Below are 15,686 nucleotides of genomic sequence, written 5' to 3' on the forward strand. Positions count from 1 at the left end.
AGCGACAATTAGCCGCTCCACTCCATTGGTTAGATAGCTAAGCTTGGGCCCTGTGGCCCATTAATGGCGAGCTGAGGTAATACAGACGGAATGGTGAATCTTGGGCCTGATTGGATCTGAATCCAAGCCAGTGGAGGGTTTTTAGAAGATACATTTGGAGGATAGAAAATCATTGCAACGGAGTTACTGAGTGTATTTGTCTTTGCTGTAATCTGGTGTCTAGCCCAGTGTGCTCATGATCATGCAAATGGGTTACTAGCTCAAGCAAGTGGAGTAATTTATTTTGTTTTGAAAATAATATATTAATAAATAATATTATATATAACAATTTGAGAAACAAGTAAACAGTGAAATTAAGATTGGGTCAGGTAACAAGAATTGACATCGTGCCTTATATTCTCATTATAATCCTGATTGGAATTTCAATCAGTTGCAGAGGGGTAGTTTAAACCTTTTTGAAAACCGATCGAAAGAAAAATTGTAAACGTTTTAACTGGATTACTTTCTGGCTGCGTTCTTTCTGCACACACCCTTGGTTTGGATGTAAATGCCTGGGGAGGTACAGTTCTCTGCTTCAAATAGAAAATGGCAGCTTCGAATCCAAACTGGACCTCTCTGGAGAGTTTGCTTGTTGATACAAACTCTTAAAGAACTGAACATTATTGGATGCTTAGACAGTAGGAAGAATATAACCTATTCAAACATGTTGAAGGCCAGAACACACCCAAGCGTTGAAAGAATTAAAAACAGCTGGAAAACCTTGAAGACCGCCTGTTACAAAGCTCCCAAAACAACAAAAGTGGACCCCACTGACTTCCCACTTTATGAAAGCATGGACAAATCCATCACACAGCTGTTCTGATTAATCTGTTAGCACACGTAAACACCAGATTGTATTAGACACATCCCATGTGAACTGCTGACCCAAAATCAATTTCATGTAACCACAGCTATTGTTTGTCTGCCCTGCAAGTCCTCCAAATTAAACAACAGAACACGTTGTTTGTCCATGTCCCTCTAGAATATCGGAATGGAAGGGTTTTCTGAGCTGATGTCTCTTTTGGCAGGACGACAACATTTCCCTGTTCCTTCTAAAACCAATGACAAATCACTGTTTAAAAATAAATCCAAAACTACTAATTTAGATTTAGGGAAAGCTCATGGTTTGATTTTAAAGAAACATGAATTGGATTAAAATGACTACATTATTATGGTTAGTCATGGTAAAGCTCATACAGGGTTGAATCATCTCTGTAAAGTGTCAGGACACGTTCAAGTCTATTGGATGAAAACTTTTCATATCATCTCATAAAAGTCATCAGTTGTGATCTTGAAACCGGAAGGTTTTCATCCAGCAGCATCACTGTGCATCTTGCCTCCATCACCGGAGGGGATTTCCTGCTTGTTTGACTGCAGCTGAGAGGTCGGCTGTAGACTGAAGAGGCCATGAGTGCAGCCTCTTCAGCAGACTGGGTCTGAAAATGTCACGCTCATTACAGCACTAATACCCTTTACAATGCTGTCATCCTCACATAGAGAAACAGGAGGACACATCACACATGCACTCTCACTGACACACACACACAGATAGATGAAGAGGAGGATTGTTTCGGAGCTGCTGTCCTCAGCAGTTTCTCAGGGACTTCCTGTTGTTAAGTCTTTGGGTGCGCTTGTCTTGAGTTCTTGTCAGAAGTGCTGGTTGAGAGAGGAGCTTTGTGTTTGGCCAGATAACTTTGCCCTCCAGACACTGAACTTTGAGGGAGAATGTGTATGCGCGTGCATGTGTGTGTGTGTGTGTGTGGGTGCATGAGACCTTGTTCTTTGTTAGAGAGCATCATGGTGCTCGTTGACCTCTCGCTGCCCTTTGCTGTCCTAAAATCCCCAGCTGCCTGTGGTCACCGCGGTTTTGTTGCTCGCCACAGATTTCCCAAGAACTTCTCTCTCCTTTGGCGCCTTTGCTCTCTGAAAAGTGGAGCTTGAGGGCAGTAAATTAGTGTGAAGATCTGCTCTATGGTTGTATTGTGGTTTTGTGCCTTTTTTTCATTTTCCTTTGGAAGTGTTTTTTGAGGACAACTACAAAGACCACTACAAGCATGAAGCACATTGTTATTTAAATTATGTTATCTGCAGATACTGGACTACTGGAGTTATATAATCTGGAGAAACAACCCAATAATTGCTTAATGGTTTAGAGATGTACGGAAACATATTTTCAAAATGCCACTGTAAGCATGAAAACGTAACATTAGATTTTATGTTTTTCTTGCATTTTCCTTGTGTCCTTGTTTCTTGTCAGCAGTAGCTTCTTCTGATAGTTGTTATGACTTTTTTATGGACTGTGACTTGTATAAGTGCACCTACAACATGTTATTAAATGTAAAATTTCCACTCAGATGAAGTATGAAGCAGCATAGCCTTTTTAACTTATGCCCCCTTAACAGGTTGAATATTTTCCAGTCCACTTATTTTCCAGTATTTTATAAGAAAACAGAGAATCCCAAAGTTCAGTTTGTGTAGCAGAAATATGTTTCAGGTATTTTCCCTCATCTCTTGACCCTTTAGATTGACATGACTGATAACAGGAGTACAGCTACAATTTTTGTGTTGAGGTGTGTGTATACACTCACCCCTAAGTAGGTATTTAAGTATCCCACACTCAGGCAGCTTTATATTTAAACTACTGAGCTGTATTTACTGTATTCATCACTAAGTACCTCCCATGAGTCAACACAGGTTTCTTTGGAGGTGATTTATTGGCAACTTACAACTCATTCCGGCTCAGATTTGGACTCTTGCTTCCTGCCCTTTGTCCACTGAGGCTAAAAGTACAGGAGAAAAAGTACTTTAAAGGTCCAGTGTGTAACATTTAGTAGGCTGTACTGGCAGAAATGGAATATAATATTCATAGGTATGTTTTCATTTGTGTATAATCACTGTCGTTTCATATACACACTTCAAAGCCTGTTCTCATTCCCAGGTTGTTAAATATAGACACAAGGGCATGTGATAAGACGATAGGGTATACGTTAGCTATGGCCAACCATAATAACCCTAACTCCCACTGACTCGATGTGTATTTTCTGCATGCTTTTGTTCATGCACTACTCAGGAATCATTGATATCTGATTAACTGACTCATTCTGTGTCCCTCTCCTCTCTCCAGCTGTTTCCTGTCTCTGTTACTGGTCGCTGCTGTGGTTTGGAAAGTCAAGCAGACCTGCTGGGCCTCACGACGCAGAGAGGTAGGACGCCTTGTGTATGTGTGTATGTATAACACGTATTCTCACGTGTGTCAGTGTGTTGCAGTATGTGTGTAGCGAACAGCATATGCATACATTTGTTGACAGTACATGTTGTGAAGCTGTGTGTGTGTGCTTCACTCTGCCACACATAAGCCGTTAGATGCAGCTGCCACATCGAAGACTAAAGTAAATACACACTGACGCACCCCCCCACCCACATTTGTGAAGGGTGGGTTAATGTCACCAGTCCTGAAAGTATAAAAAAAGATCTCTCCGCTTAACGAGCGTCGCCGTGACAATAAACAAAGCCATCCCCCCTAATTAGTGCTCCTCATGAACCAATTAACTCAGACGAAGTGATGCTAAACGAAGTGGAATGGAGTGATATATCACTTAAAGCGTCAACAGATGCCGCATCAGTTCATATTTACTCCTGACCCCTCCCATACACACACACTCACACACACACAAACACAATTTACACCCAAAATCAATTCACCAGCTCCACTGTTGGACTTGTTTTGGATCTATCCTCTTTGCAGTAATAACCCATGCTCTCTTTCTCACTTGTTTAATGTTTTTATGCATTTTTTTTTTCAGTGTTTTGTGTTTGAGTCATCAGGGAGGATTCAGTGTTGCTTATGAACAGCGATGATAATAGTCTGTTTTTATTGGTGTAATCCACACACGTTCCACAGGGAACTATTGTTTTTAAATACACTTGTTGGTTTCTGGTCCTCCTCTGCTGCTGCTGCTGTTCTGTCATTATGGAGAAAGCGCTGCTGCTTTCATGTGCAAATTAAATTTCAGTATTTAAATGTTGGTGACATGTTATGTTACTTTTATGGTCTCTCGAAAAGAATCGGCTTCAATTAGGAGGATTTGTCATCTGCTTAAGTGGTGTAAACTAAACCCTGCACTCAGTGAGAGAAGTTGATGTAAATTTTTTGTCACTGACTTGTTTTCACTGCTTGATATGTATAAATAAAAATACAAAATCAAGGAAATAGTCCACAAGTAGTTATACTGTAAAGGTAGAGCTGACATGTCCACATTGCAGATCAAGCAGATTGCTGCAGACTGACTTTTATCTGGATTGTAGGTTCCCACACATCCAAAAGTTTGCATTTTTATTGCTAAACTACCAGGTGTTGAAAGTACAAATTAAGATTCTTAAATTTAGCTACAACAAATTTGTTTTTATTACTGATTTTAACAGATTTTCTGTTTTTTATCAATCAAAATAGAGATACAACTACAGTTTTGCCTTGAAAACCAAAAACACTAAACTAAGACTTGGTCTACACCAACTAGAACACTGGGAGCTGCTCTAATCAATATTTTTATATTGACTGTGGATGGATGTGTAAAGTGAAAATGGTTGCTCATAGTGATGAGCCCACAAAGAATTTTCTGTACTGCAATTCCCCTCAGCACTACGGACTGTTTAAGCATCTTTCGGTTTACAAATAAATATATTGCAATATATTCCATTTCTGGTAGCAAGACAAGATATATATATATATTGCAGTCTTGTTTAAATGTAAATTTGGTAATTTTTTTTTCATACAGTCAGAACATTCGGATCTTCATTTGTATTTATCACAGTCCAAGTATCATCCAACATCATAGCACTGCTTTTGCGAGTGCTGGAGTAAAAGAGTCAAGGGTCAATCAAATCTTGAAAACACAAATTTACACACATTTACTTCCACAAATCTTTTCATGAAAGCCATAAATTAAAAATCTATAGTGTTTATGAGAATTGATACAGTATCACAAGACACAATATCGGAAAACTCAAGTGTATCAGTATTTTCTTACACCCCTAGGTTTTACGGCCAACAACTTTAAAGTTATTTTTCAGTCTCACAGTACTCATCAACATCATTTTCAGCTGCAGCAGGCAGCTTTTTTTCTGTGGGAAAGTTATATAGCGCACTACCTGCTATACTGATGCAAACAAAACAGTTTAAAGAAAATGAAATAATGAGCCTCATATAAAGGTCATAAACGCATGAATCAAATTGATTCTCATGTTTACATCCCTATTTGTACAACTGTGTGTTGTTACATGCAGGGTGTGCATGGTATGGTTTTACAGTGGAGTGACTGATACCTGCACTGTGATGTGTGTTTAGCCACCTGTGACCTGACTAGCAGCGTGTTTGTTTAGCCTTGTTTTCCCCAGTGTGAGGAGCAGTGTACCGGCTGCTGCCAGGTCGGCCAACACTGGGCTACATTATTTATGAGAGCCAGTCTCATATCACAGCAGAACCGCAATGCTGCATTTACTGCACTGTTGGTTTATTTACCCGGACTTCCTACTATTTCTCTGGCTTTCTGTCTTTCTCTCTGTCAGTCTCTCCCTTGTTCATCCTGAGGGCTGTTTCTTTTTTTTTTTACTATCTCCCTTTAGATAACAGAGGATCTAATAAATGGAAACCTCTGCCTTCGAGGGAGAAATCATCACTGTAGGAACTCTGGCGATTAAACTTCACTTTCTTCCCATCATCATCCACAGTTAATGTCCTATTTGAAATGAAATCAGTTACTTTTTTCAGCACATAATTAATTCATCTAGAATGGCACAAAGGAAGCAAATGGAATGCCCTCAAAGTGTGATCTTTCACTTTAGCGCAGCTCAAGCAGCAACTGAATAAAGAAAAAAGAGAAAACATTTAATAGATTTTACTGAGTAATGGTACTCTGCCAAGCTTAGAGGGTGAGCATGACATTTCAAAAATGTACTTAGTTCATTTTCTTCACCACTCAGTTTTTGCATTACAGGGAACTCTTTCTGGATTTGTCCTTTTAGCTACCCTAAAAATGTCATCACTGATTCCAACTGCTGTAAGCAAGTGTGCCACAATGCAAACTATGTTAACGAGCCAAGTGTCAGCAGAGAAGCCCTTTAACTAAAACATGAACACTGCCTGTTGCAGGCAACACACAGACAAATGTTCAAAATGTCACATTTTTCCTTTAACAAGGTCTGATGTCATTGTGTCTTCTTTTAATATTTATATTCAGACAACCTTTGCTCGTGGCAGCGAGGGAATTAAAAACAGTTTTATTTATTTAAATATTTATATATTCTGTTTGTGGAACAAGATGATAAAAAGGTGGAAACTATGAAAGAGGCACAAGGAGGAGGAGAGGAGGAAAGAGAGAGTAGAGCTTATAGATATGGTTTAGAGTTGCCTCAAAAAAATCTTCAAACGTGTATCCTTTAGAAGATGTTTAGTTTTTAGGGTGCTTGTCTGTAACTGTCACTACAATTCATGCTTGTGTAACTTTTCTAGATGAAGGTGTTAAGATGGACAGACTGAAAATGAAATGTCGGTGTCCACCTAAACATCCGAAAAACAACAGCATGGCCTTGTGTTCTAATGCTTAAAACAAAATGTGTTTTTCTGATCTGAAGTGATGTCTTGTGATCATAAAAGCAATGCATGTTCTCTATATAGCAGAGGTGGAAGTATTGTGGGTATTATGGCATCCTTCTACTACTGCAAAAACGAACGCCACTTGCATTTTACACGTCGCACTGAACTCAGGGGTCAGTCAGTCTCTACTGAAATCTTGTTTGGTGACCTTTCTATGAGCAACCAATGAGATGACAGCTGTCTGACTAAAGACCATTTTCTTAGTTTCAGTTCTTATAATTGTATGAAACCACGGGTTGGGAAGAAGTCAACAGTGGCATTGTCCTGCTATATGGGGCACACTATTGATGAAAGCCTAAGCTGCACCTTGCCTTTGCACTGTGCTGGATACCCCACCACCCCACCTTATAGTGAGCAAGGTGGGTTAGTAAATGGTACATGTATTGTACTTAAATAGTGCCTTTCTAGTCACCCATTCACCCCATTCACACACTGATGGCAGAGGCTGCTGTGCCGACTGCTCAGCAGAAACAGAAACCAATCCAATTTAATGTAGGTATATAGCTGAAGGACACTTTGACATGCAGCAACCAGGTATCGAAAACACCAACCTTCTGATTGGTGGATGACTAACTCTACCCCCTGAGCAACAGCTGCTCACAGCTGGCTGTATGGTTGTATATTAAAACTGGGTGACTTCGACATAAATGACAGATCCGATCTCATACTAACCAGTAAACATTGGTTCAGACCTTAACCAAAACTTAATCAAATGTTAACCATAGAGGTGGCAGATCAGAAAACGAAAATAATGACTTCTTCTTGTCCTTTTCTTAAAAACTATTTTAAAATGGTTTCTATTGAGGGTTGTTTGCCTTTAGAATATAAAGCAAATGAAGCTTATAGTTTACTCTTTTTATGACTGTTATATTTACGATAGAAGATATACAGTGAGAGAGTCAGACACATACAGAGATAAAGAGCCTTTTATTTTCTTGCTTCATTGCTTGAAACTTTGTCACCGGTCTCAGTGAGCTCTGCAGACTCTCGCCTCTTCAGCGGGCCCCAGCCTCACTTACCCTGCACCACCGAGCGAGAAATTAACAATGCTAATCAATGGAGCTGAATGCTGTGTTTTTATCATCTCCTTGTTTTGATGTATTTAGTGCTGGGCTAATCATTATGGAGATAAACTGCAGTTGTCAGGTGCCTCAGGGGCACGAAGGAGAGATGGTCAATATGGCTAGATTTACCTAATATATATTGTTATTGTAATATACAGGAGCAGTTATTACTGATCAGCTTGTGTTTGAGACTTCTTTAAATGAGGGTTGTGTGCAGCTTCTTCTCTTATTGCAAATAGAGCGGCACAATGTTTTGTATTTTTACCACTATTGTAACAAGATTTGCTAAATGAATTGCAAAAGAATGTGATGTCAAATCTTTCTGTTGTTGAATATTTTATAGCATTTAAAAATGTTTTAAATTCAAATATAGGTAATACGTAATCTGTCTTTCTGCCTTCTGTAAAATGGAAATGATCCATTAACCGTTAAAACCACAAAAGAATGTATGACTTTATTGATTGTATTTTTGGAGTTTGTTTCAATGGTGCCTTTGCAATAATTTTGTCACTGTTTTGTTGCACTTCTGTAGCTTTTTGATAAGTGGAAGTTTCTAACTCCCAATTAAATCTCTGAGGCTGACGTGAACTGGCCTAATTATAAGACTGACTTTCACTTTTACTTCATTATTTAATCTGACATTGTGTTTGTGTCAACTGTGGTCTTGTCCCAATCAGCAGCGAGTGATAGCTAGTTTTAGTTGACAGTTTTCCAATCCAGGAGCATTAATATGGTATCTTGGTATCCTAGGAATTGTGTTCATATTGGAATTAAAACTTTGCCATTGGATGTGAACTGTAACCTTGTGAGGCAGCTGGGCTCATAAGATCACAACATCACAGAGAATCCATCTCGCCAGTCTTCAGTCTATGTGTTTTGTGGACCAACTACACTGGTATCGGACCAATCAGTCCGGTGCAGTGTCCTTTGAGTAAATACTGGCAGATTGGAGAGTGGGTGCTAGGTGTGATGCAATGAGAAGACACTTTTTGTTAAACAGAAATGGTGGCTCCTAAAGAGCTTGGCAAAAATGCTCCTAGCACCAGCTCTATCAGAAATGGAGAGTATTTCTTCATTGGAAAAAGAGCAAAGAACGGCACTGAAGGCTATTCTTGGAAAAGATGATTTTTGCTCTTCTCTGGACTGACTTTGGTAAAAGTTTGACTACGTCATATAGTTCATTGATTTGATTAGTTGAAGCTCACCAGTGATAGACAATGATAGAGGGATGGTTCATTCAATTACCTGTCAAGTAGTTTTTGAAAGTTCTGTCTAACAAATCATCTAGCAGTCAGGTTTTGTAATCCAGGCTTTGACAGAATTGTCTAATAGTCCCCTCCTTGTGTGGAGATGGGGTCACCTTAAAATGTGGGAGATGTGGGCATGTATTGTATGTATAGGTCTGTATATGACATGGACACAGCAATAGATGTGACTGCAGCTGCTTCAAAGGCAGTAAAGAATGAAATAGTTTTTCAGACACAATTTAAAAACATCAGTGCAACATCACACTAGCAGTTGTTCTGTTTCACAGTTTAGCAACAAATTCTCTTATTTCAAAGTTTCTGTCACCTTAAAACCGAACTGGCAGATAAGCAGCACAGCATAATGATATAATCCACCTGTTCACCAGCTGATTTGACTAAAAATATAACTATAAATAATTTATGCTGACACAGTATAATTATAAAATATTCAAGTGTCAATATCTGTCCTATCAGGTTGTTATATTAGAAAATTAATTAGCTCTTACTTTTTCTGCGGTGTGTAGTGTATCATCTGTTCGCTGCTCTCGCTCCTCTCTGCTCTCCAGAGAGCTGGTTCAGTGGGAACCACGGCAGAAGGTGAAAATGGGATCTCTTCACTGTTAATTATGGATCACAACCAGCCACAAGACTACAGAGAGAACTGGGTATTAATAGAACCACAGCTTTATGTTAATTGCTTTTTCTCATAGTCCTTTTTATAACCAACAATCATTTTTGGATATGAGATCAAACAATCAAAAGCTACTTTGAAATTCTAATGCTGATGCGCAGAGACAGGCTGCACAAGATATCTCTGGTTTTCCCTAATAGGGTTGCCCCTCTGAAGACTCTGTGGTGTGTGTGTGTTGTGGGGTTGCATATTGAAATCCACCACAGCTAATATAGCCTCTCAGCTGGATAAATAAGTCAAAAGACAAATGAAAAGCCAGATAGACAGCCAGCCAGAAGGACAAGATTGAGGTCCTCTCCTCCCCATTGACTTTATTCAGATACATTTTTCATCATTCTCTCCCGCCTACCTTCAATCTGTCATATCAAATAACCAATTAAAACTTAAAACACAACTTTTTTCTGGCCTTGTGAGTAAAGCAGAGCCTTGTTTTATAAATCTGTTTGAATAGGCTATTGGTAGACCCACAGTACCTACAGTACTAAACCTTAAAGGTGCAGTGTGTCAGTCTGACGGTGGCCTCTTAGGACAAAACACATTTAATATCATCATAAAGGGTGTAGAAGAAACTACGGTGGCCACCTAATCTGCAAAAAATGCGACATGTCCGGTGTTTGGTTTGTCTGTTCTGGGCTACTGTAGAAACATGGCAGTGTAACCATGGCGGACTCCATAAACACTTATTTACTATTGTTATGTTTAGAGGAGCAGCAGTAAAAAAAAAGCCTGTAGTTTCACATATTAGTTTCACAACAAAATATGTTGATATGATGTGTTGATTATTTATTTATTTATGTATTTTGTCATTAAGTAAAACCCTTCAAATATATATGTCAATTCAGCTCAAATCAATATTGTCCAAAAAACAACAATCAGGCCTTTAACACGGCCAAAACTAAGCGGTAAAAACGCATTTAAGTCAAGTCAAACTAATTTATGGAGCATATTCAAAAATGTTGCCTGAAGAGAAATTAAAAATACAATCCGAGAAATAAACCAAATAATAAAGACAGAAAGAAACACACAACAGAAATCACAAAGCACAAAGAAATCACTGAATTGTAAAGACAAAATATGACTGATAATTAATAATTAATAATTTGAATCCACAAGCAATACTTCTAAATACGTCAAGGGCTCCCAACTCTTCCTATTCACTGCCTCACTGATGATAAACACACTAAAACCTCTCTGCGCTTCCCGTCCATCTGTCTCTCTATAAAACCTTGTTTATTCAACTGCTTTGTGGGGCTTTTTTTTAAATTCACATCAAAGACAGATGTTGCCACAGTTCCTCGTCAATAAGTTGTCCTAAAGACCTTTCAGCACTTTGCAGTGCAGCAAGCTTCAGCCCCGCCTTCCTGAAGACGGGCTTCACTCTGAGCAGATTACACTGATTTGTATGAAGGTTGCTGTTAGCTGACAGTGCCTCCTGAACTCTGCTGTCTTCACCACTATTACAGCAGCTCCCCCTCTCACATACATTTTCTTAAATTAGATGTTGGCACTCCTCTTGCATGAGGCAATTAACATATTGTGTCATTTTTTCCCCTACACTCATTAAGGAATTACACTCCGAGATACTCAACTACTGAATTACAGGAGGGTGAGAATTTGCAGCATAATGAAGAGAGCTTGATTAAAATTTAAGTTTTAAGGCTGTTTTGTTTGTTTAGGACTTGTCAGCGCTGCAGTGCATCCAATAAGCTGGCTTGTGGAGCTAATTATGCTGCTGTAAATGGTTTCCCGAGGTCTCTTACAGTCTAATTTCAACTGCTAGATGATGAGTTAAGGTGCTTAAGTTTATTTTAACGAAAGATTGTGTCAAAATTATGGAGTTATTTAACCAAAAGCCATTTATTAAGACAGCAAGTAGGCAATATTGTACATAGATACAAAAAGAAAACAAACATTTGAATAAAAAACACTTACAATGTAATAACGCTAGATTTTTATTTTCAAAATAAAGGCTTTTCTTTCCTTTCCTTCTTTGACTAAAACTGGTACTGTTAGATTGCTCGAGTTCTGCAGGAGTGATGTTATGCTCTGATTGCTCAGTCCTCTGGCTACCACACACTCCAATCTGCACTTGGAGAGATTAGCATGTCTGGACCAATGAATTCCAAAGCACTTGTGTGGGTTTTTGTGTTTCTCTGTGTGTGGTGATGCTGTACAGTATGAGTATTTGTTTGCGTGTCCCTTATTTAGCTGGCATTAATCGAGGTGGCAGATTAGTGGGAGAGGTTTAATGTGGCCAAGCATGGCTGGGTGTCTGTGGACGGCCGCTGTGCAAACAAATCAAAGGGAAGAGACAGGAACACACACATGCATGCACGTACACATACCGCAACAAGCCACCATGCTGCCTGTGCTTTGACCTTTGACCACAGAGACTAGTCTTCTCTACAGTCACATTAACAAGCTGGCCAGCTTTCCACTATTCAAACACACCGTGTATAGCTCCAACATATGATATATACAAGGGTATTTAAAAGTTTTAAATTCGCAATTAGTTTTACGTAACGTCAGGGTTCTGGACCAAGGAAGCAAAACACATCATCTAAAATACTTCCCTTTACATTAATTGTTAAATTCTCTTCATCTCTTTAGCTTTTGTTTTTCTTCGGAAGCTTTGCGAACATCTTTGTGCTGCTAGCATTAGCGTAGTCACTGAAACCGCTCCGTCACTCCTCCTATTGGTACATACACACAAGGGAGGTGCCTGCCAAGCCCCCAGGAAGTGCGCCAGGCTTTGAAGCCAATTTGACATTATGGCCGAACCGGGTAATTACAGCAATGGCGTGTGTCACACGATGCCCACTGGCCCAAAAATGCTTTCTCCCTTAAGGTTACACTGTGAAAGAAGCGGCTGTAAAACGGTGGGTAAATTTTTTCGAGCACCACGACCCCTGCAAAATGACTTGTTTCACTACCAGAGCTCTATCCATTTATTTTTAAAGCCTAGAAGATTCGCAATATTTAATTATTTATCCACCCTGAAGTTAACCGGGGGGCTAAACTGGAAGCAACAGATAGCAACCTAATTGCTGGCACTAGCTAAATGTTTTGTTTGAGCATTAGCTGTTTATGTGTGAGTAAAATACGTAAGGGAGACCTTTAATGGTCATCAATTTGTCAAGTAATTGAAATTTTACATGTTAGCGAAGACTTGTAGAACATTTTTAAATGTATGTCCTTCACAGTGGGGTACGGTGATTATTCAGGCCGTGCTCTCAGTGATGGTTGGCTCACTAATGCTTGGTGAGAGCTACATTACTACCATTTCTGCCTTGATATTTAGGCATTCATCAGCTACTTGATGGATAGGCAATCTGTTTCTCATAATGTATTGGCAAATAACTATGTGGAGGAAGTAATGCAGTACTGTAATGGTGGGTAGTTTATTCTGTCTCTGTCTCAAATGAGCACTTTTTGAGGCCACTCAATCAGCATTCTGTAAAACAGAATAACATCCTGACATTTTCAGTATCGAGATGTCGTTTGACCTTCTAAATGTATTTTTGTAAACAACTCACTGATCATAAGGTCCTGCATATAAAACAGATATTGTTTTGCATTGCATTGTAGCCTTTTTTTGACACATAGTGAACTGTGCCGACTCCGCATGCTCTCCTAGTTTCTACAGAGGTTTTCTCCCACAGTCCGAACAAAGGCATACAGATTATATTAACTGGAAAACCTGGTAACCTGTCCAGGAGATACCTGCTTAACACAGGCATATTAATATTGTAACCGTGAGCACATTAGCAGGCTGTTAGCTCAAGTCAGTCTCAGAGAGCCAAGAGCACATTTCTGCTGGTGAAGTTACATTTCCTGAATAGCCTTAGTGTGATACTGCCTCAGATGCCTCAGCCATAACGAATGAGGAAAAACATGTTCATCGTGTCATTAGAGAGCAAAACATTTTTCCAATTTGTAAAGCAGAACATTTTAATTCATATATATAGTGACGAGCTATCAATTTTTGTTTTAAGCTTGTAACTGGTTCCCTGCGAAAAAAATGAAAAACTACTGACTATTCTTTAAAAGTGTTCAAAATCATTGGTAATATATTTTAGAAAATTCAATAAAATGATTTTGTTCCCAAAAACTGACATGAATAATTGCTATCAAGAAAACGTAATCACGAAGATCATTTAAGCAGCACACACAAGCAACACTCGCCACACAAGCAACACTCACACACACACACACACACACACACCTACACACACAGCTATGAACATTTATGAAGAATTAGAAAAGCACTGCAAGGTTTAGATTTGTTCTAGAAACTTCCTGAACTTTTGTGCAGAGCAGTTCTCCAACTGTGTCACATAGATAGATAGATAGATAGATAGATAGATAGATAGATAGATAGATAGATAGATAGATAGATAGATAGATAGATAGATACTTTATTCATACCCAAGGGGAAATTCACATACAAAGTATTTCCCGGCATCTAGTAGAGTTAACGCTTACAGTATTTTGTGTGACACACGTGATAAACAGGCTGACAGCCATCTCCTAAGTGGAATGTTCAAGTTCTGTTTACCCTCTCGTTGGAAATCCAAAATTGAAAAACATGAGATGCGGTAAATGCTAATGATGTTTCTCTGCTATCAGCGTGGCCCAGGTGACCGCCGTCACCATCAGAGATCCAGATTAGCTTGAAGGTGCCGGTGTTCAGAGAGGAAGTCAGCAGCACCACACTGCCACCAGCAAACTTCAAAAGCACCGAAATGAGAGAGACAGGAGGGGGGTCTGCTTGTGGAGGGAGGAATGAAGAGACACAGAGAGGCAGAGAGGGGGTGGGGAGTTTTTGTGAGGGACACAGCAAGGACATCTCCCTGGAGCCATATGGTGGTTGAGATGGTTTTATACGGTTGTGTTTGTCTGTCTGTTCCGTTTAGGATTTTTTTTACCGGGAAGCGCCGCAGGCCAGCCGTCTGTAATAATATATCTCCCAACCACCCTCCCCCTTTTTTACTACCCTCAACCATCTCTCTTTCTGTTTCTCTGTCTTTGTTTCTGCTGCTATCCTCGAAATCTGCTAGCAGATGTCATTGTGACTGATGGCCAGTGTTGACTCCAGGTGGGAATGGGTAGCTTTTATTAATAACTCCACACCTAAACCAGGGATTTGACTCCTGGACCTTTACTTTACTCCACTGGCTGTTTGTTTGTCCTTGTGTGCGTGTGTCTGTTTGTGTGTGTGCTCGCTTGTGTGTTTCTGTATGTTTTTTTCCTGAAAGTGTGCTCTGAACATGACAACCAAATATATTGGAATACATTTAGTATGCATAATTATTAGTTTGGAACAGTTGCAATGAGCAGTTTTATGTGAAATTCACAATTTTGATTTTACAACTGCTGACACACATAGTATAATATTAATTTAAATTGTTTAGGAAAAAAACCCACTATTTTACACCAAAAAACTACTGCAACAGCCCCATCATTTTGACTATTACCATTTGGTCCCAAATATGAACTGACCCTGATTATAAGCAACCCTGTCTTCTATGAAAAACGTTTATATTGTGCAATTGTTCCTGTCAAATAGAAATTGCCTGGATTACTTTCACAGCACTAATCAATCAGGTTTTGGTTAAATACACTTCTAATCTTGTGACTTAAGTAAGTGTTGAGGTTTTTTTTAGTGTTTAATTAAGACAACCATCTCCCCAAACCTTAACTAGACTCGGTGCTTCGAGTTGCCTAACCCAAGAACAGTACCTGTCTTACTGTGGATCATTTCGTAGCCTAGCATCATCATAATAATTGTGTCCTGAGAGTTGACATTGTGCTCTACATGTAGACTATCTTGCAAGTATCAAAGCTAAACCCTGTAAGAAACTTTTGACTTTAAATTGTGCAGATGCTGTCGGTGCGGTAGAGCCCAGAATCTTTAAGCTCCATCCCTGCATACAAGGCCGGCGTGGGTGTGTGAGTTCTGGGATGTGTTGCTAAACATATCTTTGTACGAA

At 39.3% G+C, this 15,686-nt stretch overlaps 1 protein-coding gene across 4 annotated transcripts in view; it reads left to right on the top strand.

Annotated features, from left to right (window-relative positions):
- Window positions 1-15,686, top strand: part of atrnl1a (attractin-like 1a) — a 264,424-nt gene that overhangs the window by 158,156 nt on the left and 90,582 nt on the right. For all 4 annotated transcript variants that reach the window (XM_051380119.1, XM_051380103.1, XM_051380110.1 and 1 more), the window contains one exon: window positions 3,164-3,242. In XM_051380119.1, coding sequence (XP_051236079.1) covers window positions 3,164-3,242 — 79 coding nt within the window. The remainder of the gene's footprint in view (window positions 1-3,163; window positions 3,243-15,686) is intronic.

This window comes from Dicentrarchus labrax, unplaced genomic scaffold (genome assembly GCF_905237075.1).
Source record: "Dicentrarchus labrax unplaced genomic scaffold, dlabrax2021, whole genome shotgun sequence".
Classification (NCBI taxonomy): domain Eukaryota; kingdom Metazoa; phylum Chordata; class Actinopteri; family Moronidae; genus Dicentrarchus; species Dicentrarchus labrax.